Genomic DNA, 14,914 nt, shown 5'->3' with positions numbered 1-14,914 from the left:
ATAAATTTTAAGAGGGTCTTTTTCCACCAAATATATCGACACCATATATATTATAAAGAGTTTTTAACTGATTGATATATCAAACATAAATCTCCCAATAACATAATCTACATGAATGATAGAAATTAGTTTAACAATTAAAATCATTTCTAGCATTAAAAACTAGGTATAAAGTGTATAAACCTTAAAGTACAACAAATTATAAAATATTCTAATAGTTTAAAAAAAAAATAGAATTAAAAGTTTGGCATATAATGTTTATAAATATCACCCCAAGTTTTCCGAAACTCTTATACGTTCTTATTTTAAAGTCTTCTTTCGAAAGAAAGTACAAATATGGATGAATATGGAAAATGAAAATGATGATGCAAAGTTGAGATAATTATTAAAGAAAAACATTAGTTCTCTTTCGTGGCTTTCATCTGCACCAACTATCGGTCTAATTATTATTGTGGGGCTTCAAACTAATTATTTAATGAAATTGAATTAACAAGATACTACGTTTGATGATGACAAATTTTTTCATCCAAAGCTTCAAAATGCAACTTAATGAGAAAAATGAATATGTATTAGAAAACAATGGAAATTGGCAATCATTTGTCATAGTTGGTGCATTTTATTTACGCATTAAAAGGAAAACTTAGGTTGAACTATATAAGGTATTACCAAAATCCATAAAGTTATGGCCAAAGAAAAAATTCAACCAATAAGATGGAATTTAATAAGTTTGTCCCTAAAAAGGTTATTTGTTCACCACTTTATACTCAATTAACTTATACAATTGAGTAGTTATATATCAACCTCATAGTTATCGACTCATAACTTTTGACTCGACTTGAAAATATGGTTTTTTGACTTGTGATTCAAAACGTGACTCAACCCGTAAGAATCATGATATTTTTGAATATCACATAATATAGTATAATTATATATCTGACGTCTTATGAAACAAAAGATAAGTTTATTATCTTGATAGCTTTTACCAAAATATAACATATTCAATAGTTTTGAGTTATAAACTTCAATTTATCTCCATATTCGCAATAAAGGAATTAAAATTACATAGATAACATACAAAATAATGTAAGAATAAATATAATATATATCAATAGTATTAAACTACAATAATTACAAGTTTGCGACTCGTGACTCGATTCAACTTTACACTCTGACTTGTAAGAGTCTGGACAAAAACGAGTCATCCAACAAATCGACTCATTTTGGGTGTAAATCGACTCGACTCGTGACTCATAAGAGTTTGACAACTATGATCAACCTAATAAATCATCTAAAGCTTTTATCATGTAACAAGTAAGACTTTCATAAACTCTTATCAAATCTTTGTCGATATAACAACTTCATGAGTCTTTTATCACAAATAATTTGTTTTAGCCACAATTTTTTCATTTAAAAGATCCAAATAATGTTTTGCGACTTATTATCACAGATTCACAGGTAAATAGATAATACATTCTGTTTTATGCTCTCTTTCTTTCAATATTAGTAAAGTATATTTTTCATAATTTCCTTTTAACTCTAGTGGCCTGCAATATACTTTTTTATTTTGTTGTTACAAATCACTAAATATTTAATGCATTAATCAACTATGTTCTAATATTATAAGTGTGAATAAAGCCACTTGCTAAATAACAATTAACATCTGGATATACATGATTTATAAGTAAAATGATAGAATATTTATCATCGTCTATAAATACCGGATAAAAGAGATCTCATCGACGGGAATTACAAACCATCCAATAAACAAAAATTAGCTGAAGTTAAAAACAAAAATGAAACTCAAACAAAAGCCAAAGGTTATACAGTAAATAATTACTCGTAATAAACATTATAAATAAAGAAAAGCTTTTTTTAGTATTCACTTTGTTTGTGAATATAAATCAATTGAAAAATGTAGAGATTGTAAGGACTTGAGGAGACTTCTTTGGTTTTACTTAAAAGGTCTTTGATCTGATTTTCTAAAAAGATCTATCTATTATATAAATAAAATAAAATTTTGATTTCATAATTATTTTCTAGAAAAATCTTATATGACATCCTCCTAATTTCTTTTAATAAATATTTCTTTTCATTTAATTGTTTTATGATATTATCTTCTAATTTTTTTATCTTTAATCCTTTTACTATGAAGTTTTTCTAAAACCTAACTAAGCCTAATGCAAAATAATATTTTTATCCAACCATATATCAAACTTTATCAATAACGTCTCACTAATTCTATTATTATATTCTTTTTAACTTACTCATTACAATTTCTTACAATTTAAGTATAATTTCAAAAAACATGTGATACATTATTGAAATATCCAATTCGTTTTTGTTTTCATAATTGTGCTTCGTTATCATCACTTATAATTAGTATAAGTTCAGTAATAATAGTTAGACATGTGTATAATCAAATAAATAATATGTAGAATTTGGATCAATCTGGTTAACACTTTTTATGTTTTGTGTTCCATAAATACATTTTCGACAGAGTGTTAGTCACTTTTTTTAAAAAAAATTCCAATTATAGCATGTCTACAGTCGTATGTTTTAAATTTTTATCATCACTTTTTATAATATATAAGTAGTATTGTTTTTTATGTTTGTCTTTATGTATTTCATAACTAGAATTTCTTTACTATGTCCGGGTATCACCCGGGTTTATAAGCTAGTTTAGGTATTGTTTAAAAATCTTTTTAAATCATAAGATAATGACGTATGAAAAAGCAAAAATAAGATTAGGAAAGAGATTAAATGAAATCCGCTTATCACATTTATATAATTTTAAGAGGATTTTTAGGTTAATGTTTAAAATGATTAATTATTTTTCTTTTTAAAGTGATAAGATGTATGCTTTTTGTTAAACATTTTAGTTAAAAAAGAAATAATAAACAAAATTAAAGAAAAATAAACTTAAAAGTAAACACACTTTCTCATTGTGTGTTGACGTGGAGAATTTTATTCAAGAAAAGGAAAAGAGACGGCTAAAAAGATAGGCCATTTGTTTTATTTAATGGAGTCAATGGAACAATTAGGACATTCAATTCCACACTAAACATGATCTATAACTTTATGCTTTTAGGGTGGACGAAGTACATAGGCACCAAACCGGTAATAAAGGGAACACCGCCCCGTGATACGGATATCGATTGGGCGGTGGACGAAATCGAGACAATGGTCACCGGCTCCCCTCGATTAATATGACCGTTACACATAAAGAAAAAAAAAGGTGGGGCCCACCATGTAACATCTAGATCTCACCTCCCCTTTTCTTCTTATTTTTTCCTACCGTTCGTTTTATTCTCTCCTCTTTTTTTTTCAGTAGCAGCAACAACCCCAAAACGTATATACTTACAACAACCCCAAAATCAATTATTCAACATATACATAGATACTCATAAATCATGAACCCTTTCTTCAACAACCCTTTATTCATCGGATCCGGCTCAACACCCCCAAATTTGCCATCGGACTAGAGTTCTTCCGATGAGACGGAACGATATGTTAATCTCTTTACAACAATGCATCATGCGATTGATCAAGAGGTTCGTGATACTGCCTCTTCTTCAAAAAAGTATACAAACTGTAACACCCGTCATTTTAAAACCTGGATTTCAAAAAACTTTGCCTAACGGTGTTCAAACTTTGCGGAAAACGTACATATAAAAATGCCCCATCCGTAACCGGATGGTCCCTTTCATAAAAATGGTGTTACTAAATCGTATCGTCACAAGAATAAATGATAAATCCAAGTTATGACACCAACATAAATGTCATATATCAATACATAAAACATAAGTCATAAACAGGTAGCCAAACAATGGCTAACGGGGAAGTCTAAGCATCGGGAAACTAATTCTAATCTTTCGTTATTCTTCTACCCATCTCACGATCCACGCACTTCACTAGCTTATACCTACTTATACTGAAGGACACAACATTTTCATAAAAATAAGTGTTAGCTAATAAAATTAGCTAAGTAAGGTACACACATTTTGATAAAAACGTTCTTCATTTTACTTTCATTAAACTTCGTCATATTTAACTTATCAAAACATGATCACATTACACTTCATCCACAATTATCATAGATCAACCCATACTTCCCTTTTTCCCACATTCCATTACCTTTCATATCACATCAACAAGTACATACAACTTAATGAACATCTTTTAACATATCAACATATCTTACAACTTGGTCAACATCTCATATCATATCATCATATACTTTCAACATAATGAACATCTCATAACTTAGGATAATACACGTAAACATATCTCACGTATTAGCACATGTAGAGTAAATACTCTTAATTGTGCCTATAACCGATACATCATACTTATCAACATATCTTCTTATTATCTTGATCAACTTATTCAACTTAATCCTCTGAATCAACTTTAATCAACTTTACCAACTTATCAACGATATCAACTTATCAACTTTAATCAACTTTAAGCATTCCATTATGCTTTTAACATTGGTGGTTAGTCACTCCACCCGGATATACTAGATCAACGTAACTATGGGCACAAGAAATTACTCAAGCAACCACTTTTAGTATCCCGTGTTGATGGTTAGTCACTCCGCACGGAAATACTAGATCAACATAATTATGCCGCAAGGAGCCACTCAAGTGACCACGTGCGCACTAGCTTTACAACTAGCACGGGTTAAGCTTAACACAACTTATGCTTGAGACTTCTTATCTTTATTAGCTTAGGCTACGCTTTCACCTAAACCAATTACTTTTATTCATCTTTCTTTACTTTATATTAGCTTAGGCTACACTTTCACCTAAACTATCACATACATCTTACTTTACTTTATACTAATTTTAGGTATAATCATTACCTAGTTAATGTCACTTCTACCTCAACGTTTAATTACACTAACGTGCACAACTCATAACATTTCTTTCGGTATCTAGTGAACTAGACATTTCATACTTAAGAGCCACATATAAGTCATCACATATCAACATTAGTCATATCAATGAAATGAATCAACAACACTTATCATATTCATGGCAACATCAACGTAAACATCAAACCACACATGCATATAATTACTTCATCTTTAAACGTCATCACAACATAATTAACTACTTCATCATGCATATGTTCCCATATAACCCCCCGCATAACCCGGATAACCCAACACACATAAGATAATCCGATTAAGAGGTTAATTAAATAAAACTACTTTTGTTGTGCCTCCAACGTGAGAAAAGTCATGAATTTTACCTGTTGACGAGCACAACGATCAATAAGCAACTTTAAAGTGTCTTGTATGTGTTCCCGACTACCTATAATCATTAAATGATTATTAACAATCTAATCACCTTCTTACTTATGATCATAACCTAGCTTTAAATACTTGACCCATGTCAATGCTTGATTCAACAAAGATCCAACAATTAGATTAGAGTTCACTAAACTTGACAAAACTTGACCTTCGCTCATTATATTAAACATCTGAACACTTTTAGTTTTAATTCATATTTAAAAGACATTACCATTGGAAAATAGACTCTCCCACGATTTCGTGGATAGCTTATTTGTCAAAAACGAAGTTACGGTTTGAAAGTTAAGACTTTTCATATACTGAGTAGTTTGCATTCCGGACTCGTGATGCGACATGACCTATAACCAAAAACCCAATTTTAGCCACTCTGTATTTGAGATGCAACATGACCATCTTGGTCATGACATGACCACCTACGGGTTTATTCATTTTTTCACGTTTTCTCACTCCAAAATTAATCCAAACACATCCAAGGTAAACCCCACGACTTATACACTAAAAGTTGACATTAAAAACATGTTTCCAATGACCAATTGATTTCATAAAACGATTCGGAACTCAATTGCATCAAATCTATAACCGATTGATTACCGAAAACCTAATAAACGATAACAAATTGAAATCCTTCATACCCACCCCTTAAGATCTGAATTGATTAGAAAAAATCTTACTAAAGAACTTAATTAACAATTAAAGAATGATGTTATACCTGTAAGGATGATAAACGGATAAAAATTGGAAGAAACCATCTCCGAATCACTCCGAAATTGCTCTAAATTTGAAGGAGATGCCTAGGGTTTTGTGTGTGAAAATTTCTAAGGATTATGAACTGGTTATGAGGCTTATGGAACATAATATAGCCCTAAAATTTGTTGGACCAACTTTCAAAACTTAACATTTAAGCCCTCGCACTTTCTTACAACTCCTTTCGTCAATTAATTGCTCGTTTAACGCATACGAGAACACTTAACGACCCTTATATCTTATCGGGAACATTAAATGACTTCATTAATCATTATCAACTTTATTTTAATCACTTATAATCACTTTAACACATATCTCACGTTAATCATTTAATTCACAAAAACACATATAAATCACATATTAGCTAACGGTCACCAACAACAAGTTAACGGTCAACGTAAAAAGGTTTGGGATGTTACACAAACAGAGACGATCGTATTGAGTCGCACGACCGTCTTTTTCGAGATTATTTTGCTGAGGAACCGAAATTTGATGCGGATTTTTTTAGAACACAGTTTTGGATGAGGAGACGGTTGTTAGTGAAGATAGCTAAAGATATGGAAAACAACTTTAAATATTTTCAAAGGAGGTACAATGGTCGTGGGAAGATAGGATTCCCGACTTTATAGAAATGCACATCCGCCATTCGCCAGTTAAGATACGATATTAATCCCGACAGCTTAAATGATTACTTAAACATGGCAGAAAGAACGTCACGTGACACCCTTAATGCTTTTTGTGATGGAGTCATTAAGTTATACCGGCATGAATATTTGTGTAAGCCAACGCGTAATGACGTGCAACGCACATTTGATCATCATGCGTCTTATCATGGTTTTCCCAGCATGTTAGGTATATATTTACTTATAAATTTCAATTATAACTATATAATTATTTAATTCAGTTATGTATATATATATATATATATATGTATGTATATTACATAGTTAATAGTTTCGGTTTAGTTATGTATATATAGGGAGCCTTGATTGTACACACTGGGTTTGGGAGAATTGTTTGGTGGCTTGGCGTGGGCAATACATGAGAGGTGACCAAAAGGGGTCGTCAATAATGCTTGAAGCAGTGGCGACACAGGATGCATGGATTTGACACGCATACTTTGGTGTTGCCGGTTCAAACAACGATGTCAATGTGTTGAATCAATCTCCCTTATTCAATTACTATGAAGATGACACAAAACCAGTGGTTCCATTCACTGTAAATGAAACTGAATATAAGTACACGTATTTTCTCGTGGATGGGATCTACCCATGATATGCGATGTTTGTGGAAAACCATTCCTCATCCAACCAGTGAGAAAAGGATTCGATTTGTTAGGCACGGGAGGCTACAAGGGAGGATGTGGAGCGAGCTTTTGGTATTATCCAAAAATGCTTCAAAATACTTAAAGAACCAGCACGACATATGGATGAACTATCCGTAAGATCATGTATGCGTGTTGTATTCTTCACAACATGATTATAAAATATGAGGACCATAGCCATCAGATGTTCGACTAGCAGAGATACATGACTTAAGCGTACACAAAGATCTTTGGATGGATCTCATTGACCATATTCATCGCACATTCGTCCCGAGCATCGTTTGCTAGTTGATTTATGTACTGTGTTGTCATTTCGTTTAAAATTGTAGTTTCATGTTCTATTTTGTTGTTTTAGTTTAATAATGTATTAGTTTTAATTTATTAAATAAAAGTTTTAGTTAATTTTTGAATAAAAATAAATAGAAAATAAATTAAATAGAAAAAGATGGGGAAAAGAGAGAATAGGCTGTGAAGCACTCCTTGCAATTAGAGAGTGGGCGGGAGGAAGAGAAAAAGCGTGGAGGGGCAGTGAGACACTTCCCCCACCCTTAGAATTGATTTTATTTTATTTACATATTGTCTTTATAGAAACTACAAAACAAACACTTGTTTTTACAATAACAAGAATTTACTTTGTTAGTAATGATACAAATTATATCCACAAAGCATCCAAGGTATTTCTTATGTTTTTATTAATTTAATACTCTAAAACAACATTCCCTTTATTCTTCCAAAATAAGACATTTTACATTTCTATATGCCCTAAACGGGAAACAACTCAATTTTACTTTACTAGCTATAACTTTAGTTGTTTCTAAATATATACAATGTAAACAAAAATAGCTTTTATCACCACCTCAACCTCAAAGTCCTAAAAGGATGCTCCTGTAATCGTGTTGTGCGATGATGTTATGTTGTATCTTATCAATATAAATTTAATTGATGTATAAAAAACGAATATAATTATTATAGGAGCAATATATAAATATTGTGAATCAATACATTAAAATTATTTTTCGTCATTGTTAGGTGTGTGTTTATTGTATAGGAGCAATTTAGGTACATTGGTATATGATTTGACATATTTGAAGGGAGGAGATGGGAGTTAGAAATGATTATCTATAGTTCTATACTTCCATACTATATAATAAAAGAAATAGCTTTCTATAAGGAAATGTCTAAATTACTTTCCTCATGAAAAAAACCATAAATTTAAAATATGACAGCCATCAAAACTCACATTTTCACACACACCAGTTTCCTTACATGATTTCATACACACTGTTCACACACAAGCTTGTACCATGATATCCAATGCAACGCGGGTATACCATGCTAGTGTAAAAAAATTATAGATAACCATATTTTTATCAGAGTCAACGAATATTTTATTTTAAAAATTATATTTTATTTGAAATGCCTTTTTCTAATAGAAAAAATTATACAATAGTTAAAGTATTTGTATTTGGTCATTATACAAAGACTATTACCAATGTTGACCACTACGGCCATAACATGATTGCGGACTTGCAGCATCGTGGTGTCATGATAGATATATCTACGTTGAGCTTGTGTGTTGATTTTGCGTTTTTGTTATTCAAATCACATAAATATAATAAGATATAATGTAAGATTTAATTTTTTCAAAAATTTGTTACCAATGTAATATATATGTTGAATAGTTAAAGTTGAAACAAATTACATATGCGAATTAACTAAACTAACCTAAATAAATTAAATCACCCCCGATAACCTAATTATTATATTATGGGAAATAAAAAACAAATGCTGCTGAAAGCATGGTAGAATAAGGCTTCCCCTCACAAACTCCCAACTTCTCCCCTTCAAAATCACATGTTTAAATATAAAATTCATCCCTCTTGAAAATTATGGTAGAAAAATGCATACTTGTTAACCCCTTATATTATTATACCAACCGTCCATTTATTGTAAAATATTATTATTACCTCTTTTAAAACAAACAAACATATAATATATAAAACATATATTGTTGTAAATGGCAAACGTTGTTATAGTTTTATCACTCTTTATGAAATATGTTTAAACATTTAAGTTCACACATAAATTCCACTTAGTTTTTTTAAAAGTTTTAACTTATGATCTGTTTTGGGTCGAGAATAGGTTTTTATAGATATTTATATATTTATCTTTATGTTTATGTTTATCAAATAAAATAGTTCACAAAGTATGCAAAAGTTATAGATAAACAATCCAAATATCTAAAAAGATTCATATTTTGCCTTTTTTCCTTCATGAAGATTACACTCCATTACATACACACACCCCTATACCTCTCCTTCTAATTTATGCTTCATCTCCATACCATTTCTTTTTCTCTCTCTGCAATAACTGAAGTTGCTACTCCTATTCCTAGTTGCCCTCTGATTTCACAGACAAAACCCCATTTGCCCTTTCCCTGTCTCTCCTTACATCTCTATCTCTCTATATACATACACATATATTGTTATTATTATTATTATTATTCATATAAACATATTAATCTATCTCTTCTCTATATATAAATACAACACACATATGCATCAGTCTCTCATGCAAAAACAGCACTTTCTGGCTATTTTTTCTGTGTGTATTCACCATGGAACATAGAGTCAAGAAAAACTTCACACCAAAAACAACACATAAAAATAATACTCATCATAATCATAATAACAACACAAACACTTCACACTACTTTCATCATCATCATCATCATCATCATCTTTTTCATCTTCATCCACACTATCTTAATCTTATTCATCATCATTCAAACACACACACAAACTTTGGTTTCTTTAACCAAAATTTATTATACTCATCACCATCTAGTATTTCTCAATCTCCACCTCTACTTCCCCTGCCACCACCTTATTCTGTCCTATCTCCACCACCTCTACCATCCTTCACACAAAAAGCCCATTTTCATAAACATTCATTGAAGCAAAATCATCATCACAATAAGCATCATCAACCACCACTTATTTCTACTCCTGACCCACAAATTCCTCAAAAAGGTAACAAATTTACAACACCCCTCTTTTGTTTTTTATATAAATATCTTAACATTATTTGGTTATGCTTTTTTTTTTTATATATATATAATTTTTTCCTTCTAATTTTTGAAAAAAGTTATAAACTTTATATATACGAAGTATATTGATATATTGAAAAGTTATACTATATTTTTATTTTGTTGCTCTTAAGCATTTGTCTTCACAAGTTTTGATTTATTTTTTCTGTTAATGTTCCAAAATGGCAAAATGGACTCTGTTTCCTTTTTTCCTTAGTTTTTAACAAAAATAATAATTTTTATTAAACCCCAACACGAGTTTTTTTTTTTGTTAGATTTGTCAAACATTGGTGCAAACATGTGTTCAATATTCTATATTTTTGCTCAATTCTTGTTTTCAAGAAATACAAAAATCTTGTTATTTTCAAGAATCTTTGGCAAAAAAGAGACAGAATCTTATCTCCTGCACTCAAATTTTCTGCTAAATATATTTCTTTTGAGCTAAATTGTAGTTTTCAATTTTGCTAAATATATTTCTTGTTCATACCCTTCAATGTGTTTTTTTCCTTATTAAGAAATTGGTATGGAAAATCTGAAAGTTAATTAAATGTAACCCATAATGTAAAACAGCTATACAGATAATTTCAAAAAAAATTTAACTCATCAAGCATTTGATATGGAAAATGTGAAATTTGAACAAATGTGACCCATAATGTAGTACTAATATTCTTTTTGTGTACTTAAAATAGCTATAGAGGTGATTCCAAAAACAATAATAGGAGCCAAGAAAGATGAAATGAAACAAGTTAGAGATTCATTAGCACCACCACAACCACCATTAACTGTGGCAAGAAGGCCTGATTCTGGTGGCAAAGAAGGAACAAAAATCTCACTTTTAGCCAATCATTTTTTAGTAGAATTTGACCCTTTACAACAAATCTACCATTATGATATTGAAATTTCTCCAAAACCCTCAAAAGAGATTGCAAGATTAATCAAACAAAAGCTAGTAGAACATAATGCTACTGTTTTTTCGGGTGGAAACCCGAGTTATGACGGTAGGAGAAACCTTTTTAGTGCGGTAGAGTTTGAAAAAGATAGCCTAGAACTCTTTATTAACATCCCAGTTCAAATGGGTAGTCACTCGATTTCGTCGAATTGTAATGATAACCAAGAAAGATTGAAGCTTTATCGGGTTAAAATCAAGATTGTGTCGAAACTAAATGGGAAAGAGTTGAGTAAGTATTTGAGTAAAGAACATAATGATTCAGTCCCCCTTCCACAAGACTATATACAAGCTTTAGATGTTGTGTTACGCGAAAACCCGTTGTCTGAATGCACCCCGTTAGGAAGGTCGTTGTACTCGACTGCCATGGGTGGAGCTAAAGATATAGGGGGCGGAGCGATTGGACTTCGAGGTTTTTTTCAAAGTCTTAGGCCGACACAGCAAGGGTTAGCTCTGAATGTGGACTTGACAGTCACTGCATTTCATGAAAGTATTGGAGTGATTCAGTATTTGCAGAAACGTTTAACGTTTTTAAACGATTTTTGTGAACTAAAGACGAGGGATTTGACGTTTGATGAAAAGAAAGAGGTAGAAAGGGCTTTAAAGAATGTTAAAGTGTTTGTTTGTCATAGAGAAACTATTCAGAGATATAAAGTTCATAGCTTGACCGATGAAACGACTGAGAATCTTCAGTTTAGAGATCGAAATGGGGAGAATTTGTGGGTGTTGAGTTACTTCAAAGAACAGTATAACTATGAGATTCAATATAGGAATTTGCCCTGTTTGCAGACTAGTCGGAGAAGACCATGTTACCTTCCTATGGAACTTTGTCGTGTTTGTGAGGGTCAGAAGTTTCTTGGAAAACTTTCTGAAGATCAAACGGCGAAAATCCTGAAAATGGGTTGTCAAAAACCACGAGAACGCAAGTCGATCATTGATGGAGTCATGGCTGGACCCTTTGGTCCAACAAGGTATATAACCCAAATTTTATTAATAAATTCTAAAAAAATAGTTAAAAGATTTTGTCTCATACTTTGTAGCAGTGATCTTGACCCATATATTTGGTAATGGTCCGGTTGTGTTTTATCTTAAACGAGTCTGAATTGAACAGATTACAAGAAATTTGAACAGATCAACATGGTCAAACAAGTTAAACTTAAAGTTGCCTAAAGTATAATTTTAATGTATCTTGGATATCCTCAATGCTTTAACTATCTTTGTACAGAACTTTTTAGATCTAAAATGTACTATTTGCCTTTTGAGAGTATATATAACGTACTTTTATGAACTTTTAATACAAGATAGTTACCATCTCTTCCTTAAGTATGCAATTTGTTGTAGATAAGATTTGAAAAGCACTTTACTAATGTCTTGTTAAATTTTGCAAAATGCATGTGGTAAGCTTTTTTTCTTGCAGTACATTTGGCTAGTAATAATTCACTGGTAGTTGAATAACAGACAAAAGGGTGTTTATTGGTCAATCCAAGTTCACCAGACTCATTAAAATCTATCTATTACAATAACCCACTTATCTGCTGCCAACTCTAATGTTTGTGATGTTTTTCAATCAATGCAACAGTGGACACCAAGCAGAAGAATTTAATCTCTGTGTTGCGAAGGAGATGACAAGACTAAATGGACGAATTCTGCGACCTCCAAAGCTTAAACTTGGAGACGGTGGTGAGGTGACCAATCTTTTTCCTTCGAGACATGACCGACAATGGAACTTTTCTGGCAGTCAGGTATTTGAAGGTAGCCGAATAGGTAGATGGGCGGTAATTAGTTTTGGAGGAACTAATGAGCAAAGATCGATAATCCCAAAATTCATCGATAAGTTAACTCAAAGATGTGAACAACTAGGGATCTTTCTCAACAAAAACACAGTCATCAAGCCACAATTTGAATCAATGCAAGTTCTTAACAATGTGTCTCTTCTTGAATCAAAGATCAAGAAGATTCAAAAAGCTGCAAATGATAAGTTGCAACTTTTAGTTTGTATAATGGAGAAGAAACACAAAGGGTATGCAGATTTGAAGCGAATCAGTGAAACGAGTATCGGGGTTATGAGCCAATGCTGTTTGTATCAAAACCTTGCTAGGTTAAGCTCACAGTTTCTCGCTAATTTGGCACTTAAAATCAATGCAAAGATTGGTGGGTGCACCGTGGCGTTGTACACCTCATTGCCTGCTCAAATTCCGAGAATTTTAAAACTTGATGAGCCGGTGATGTTCTTGGGTGCAGATGTAACCCACCCACATCCATTAGACGATTTCAGCCCATCAGTGGCTGCAGTTGTCGGGTCAGTGAACTGGCCGGCAGCGAATAAGTATGTTTCCAAAATGAGGTCTCAGACTCACCGGCAAGAGATAATTCAAGATTTGACAGCTATGGTAGAAGAAATACTTCATGATTTTCTTCGGGAGCTATCAAAACTGCCAAAGAGATTGATTTTCTTTCGGGATGGTGTCAGTGAGACCCAATTCCAAAAGGTTCTTAGTGAAGAATTGCAAGCTATTCGTGCAGCGTGTTTGCGGTTCTCTGGATACAACCCTCCCATCACATTTGCTGTGGTCCAAAAACGACATCACACCAGGCTGTTTCCCGCTGAGTTGGTATCTAGTAGTGGAAAAAACATGTTTACAGACGAGAACGTGCCTCCAGGAACGGTGGTTGATTCTGTCATCACCCACCCAAAAGAATTTGATTTCTATCTATGCAGCCATTGGGGTGTAAAGGGTACAAGCCGGCCGACTCATTATCACATATTATGGGATGAAAATGACTTCTCTTCCGATGAACTTCAGAAACTGGTTTACAATCTTTGCTTCACTTTTGTAAGATGTACTAAACCTGTTTCATTGGTTCCACCATGTTATTATGCTCATTTGGCCGCTTATAGAGGTCGGTTGTACCTTGATCGAACTGGTGCCTCGTTAGGATTCACTAGACAAGAACCACCCAAGACCGCCCCCCTCCCAAAAGTACTAGAGAATGTCAAGAATCTTATGTTTTATTGTTGATATAGTTAGATTAAATCTTGAACATCTGGTTGTATGTTCATGTCCCATTGTAAAAGAACTTTAGGCTAATTGAATGAATTCTAACATGCCATTGATCAGTTTTGTTATTGTGTTCATTTGGAATGGGTTATCTTTTGTTAATTTGGGCAATTGCCTTTTCTTGTAAGGAGGATGCCCGAAAGATACTGTGTTATTTATTGTAGATACCGTGCGTGTACATGATATGGCATGCCACAATCGTAAAGGCATACGTTTACTTAGTACTACCCATGACATAAGACGCACATAGTCGTTTGTAAGTTCTAACGACATATGTGTAGAACTACCTACGATCAGTATCGGTCCATAACGGGGTATGGTGATTGGGAAACACAAGTGTGCTCAACTATGTATGAAACCAGACCTCCCACACTATAAATAATTGGGATCACATGAAATGATGCTACATTCTTCGCTCAACTAACAACACTATGGG

The 14,914-nt window shown here is 32.4% G+C and overlaps 1 protein-coding gene across 1 annotated transcript; it reads left to right on the top strand.

Annotated features, from left to right (window-relative positions):
• Positions 1-9,912: 9,912 nt before the first annotated feature.
• Positions 9,913-14,541, top strand: LOC122596411 (protein argonaute 7). The gene is made up of 3 exons (XM_043768982.1): positions 9,913-10,417; positions 11,163-12,390; positions 12,999-14,541. The coding sequence occupies exons 1-3, from the start codon at positions 10,003-10,005 to the stop codon at positions 14,437-14,439; spliced, it is 3,084 nt and encodes a 1,027-aa protein (XP_043624917.1). The 5' UTR covers positions 9,913-10,002; the 3' UTR covers positions 14,440-14,541.
• Positions 14,542-14,914: the final 373 nt, after the last annotated feature.

Source organism: Erigeron canadensis, chromosome 4, assembly GCF_010389155.1.
Source record: "Erigeron canadensis isolate Cc75 chromosome 4, C_canadensis_v1, whole genome shotgun sequence".
Taxonomy (NCBI): domain Eukaryota; kingdom Viridiplantae; phylum Streptophyta; class Magnoliopsida; order Asterales; family Asteraceae; genus Erigeron; species Erigeron canadensis.
This window is presented reverse-complemented; position numbering and strand designations above follow the sequence as displayed.

Excerpts from the sequence above, each read along its gene's own strand:
- LOC122596411 (XM_043768982.1), top strand. The coding sequence starts at position 10,003 with ATGGAACATAGAGTCAAGAAAAACTTCACACCAAAAACAACACATAAA. Across the intron at positions 10,418-11,162 it reads CCCACAAATTCCTCAAAAAG|CTATAGAGGTGATTCCAAAA; the intron begins GTAACAAATTTA and ends TACTTAAAATAG. Across the intron at positions 12,391-12,998 it reads GGACCCTTTGGTCCAACAAG|TGGACACCAAGCAGAAGAAT; the intron begins GTATATAACCCA and ends TCAATGCAACAG.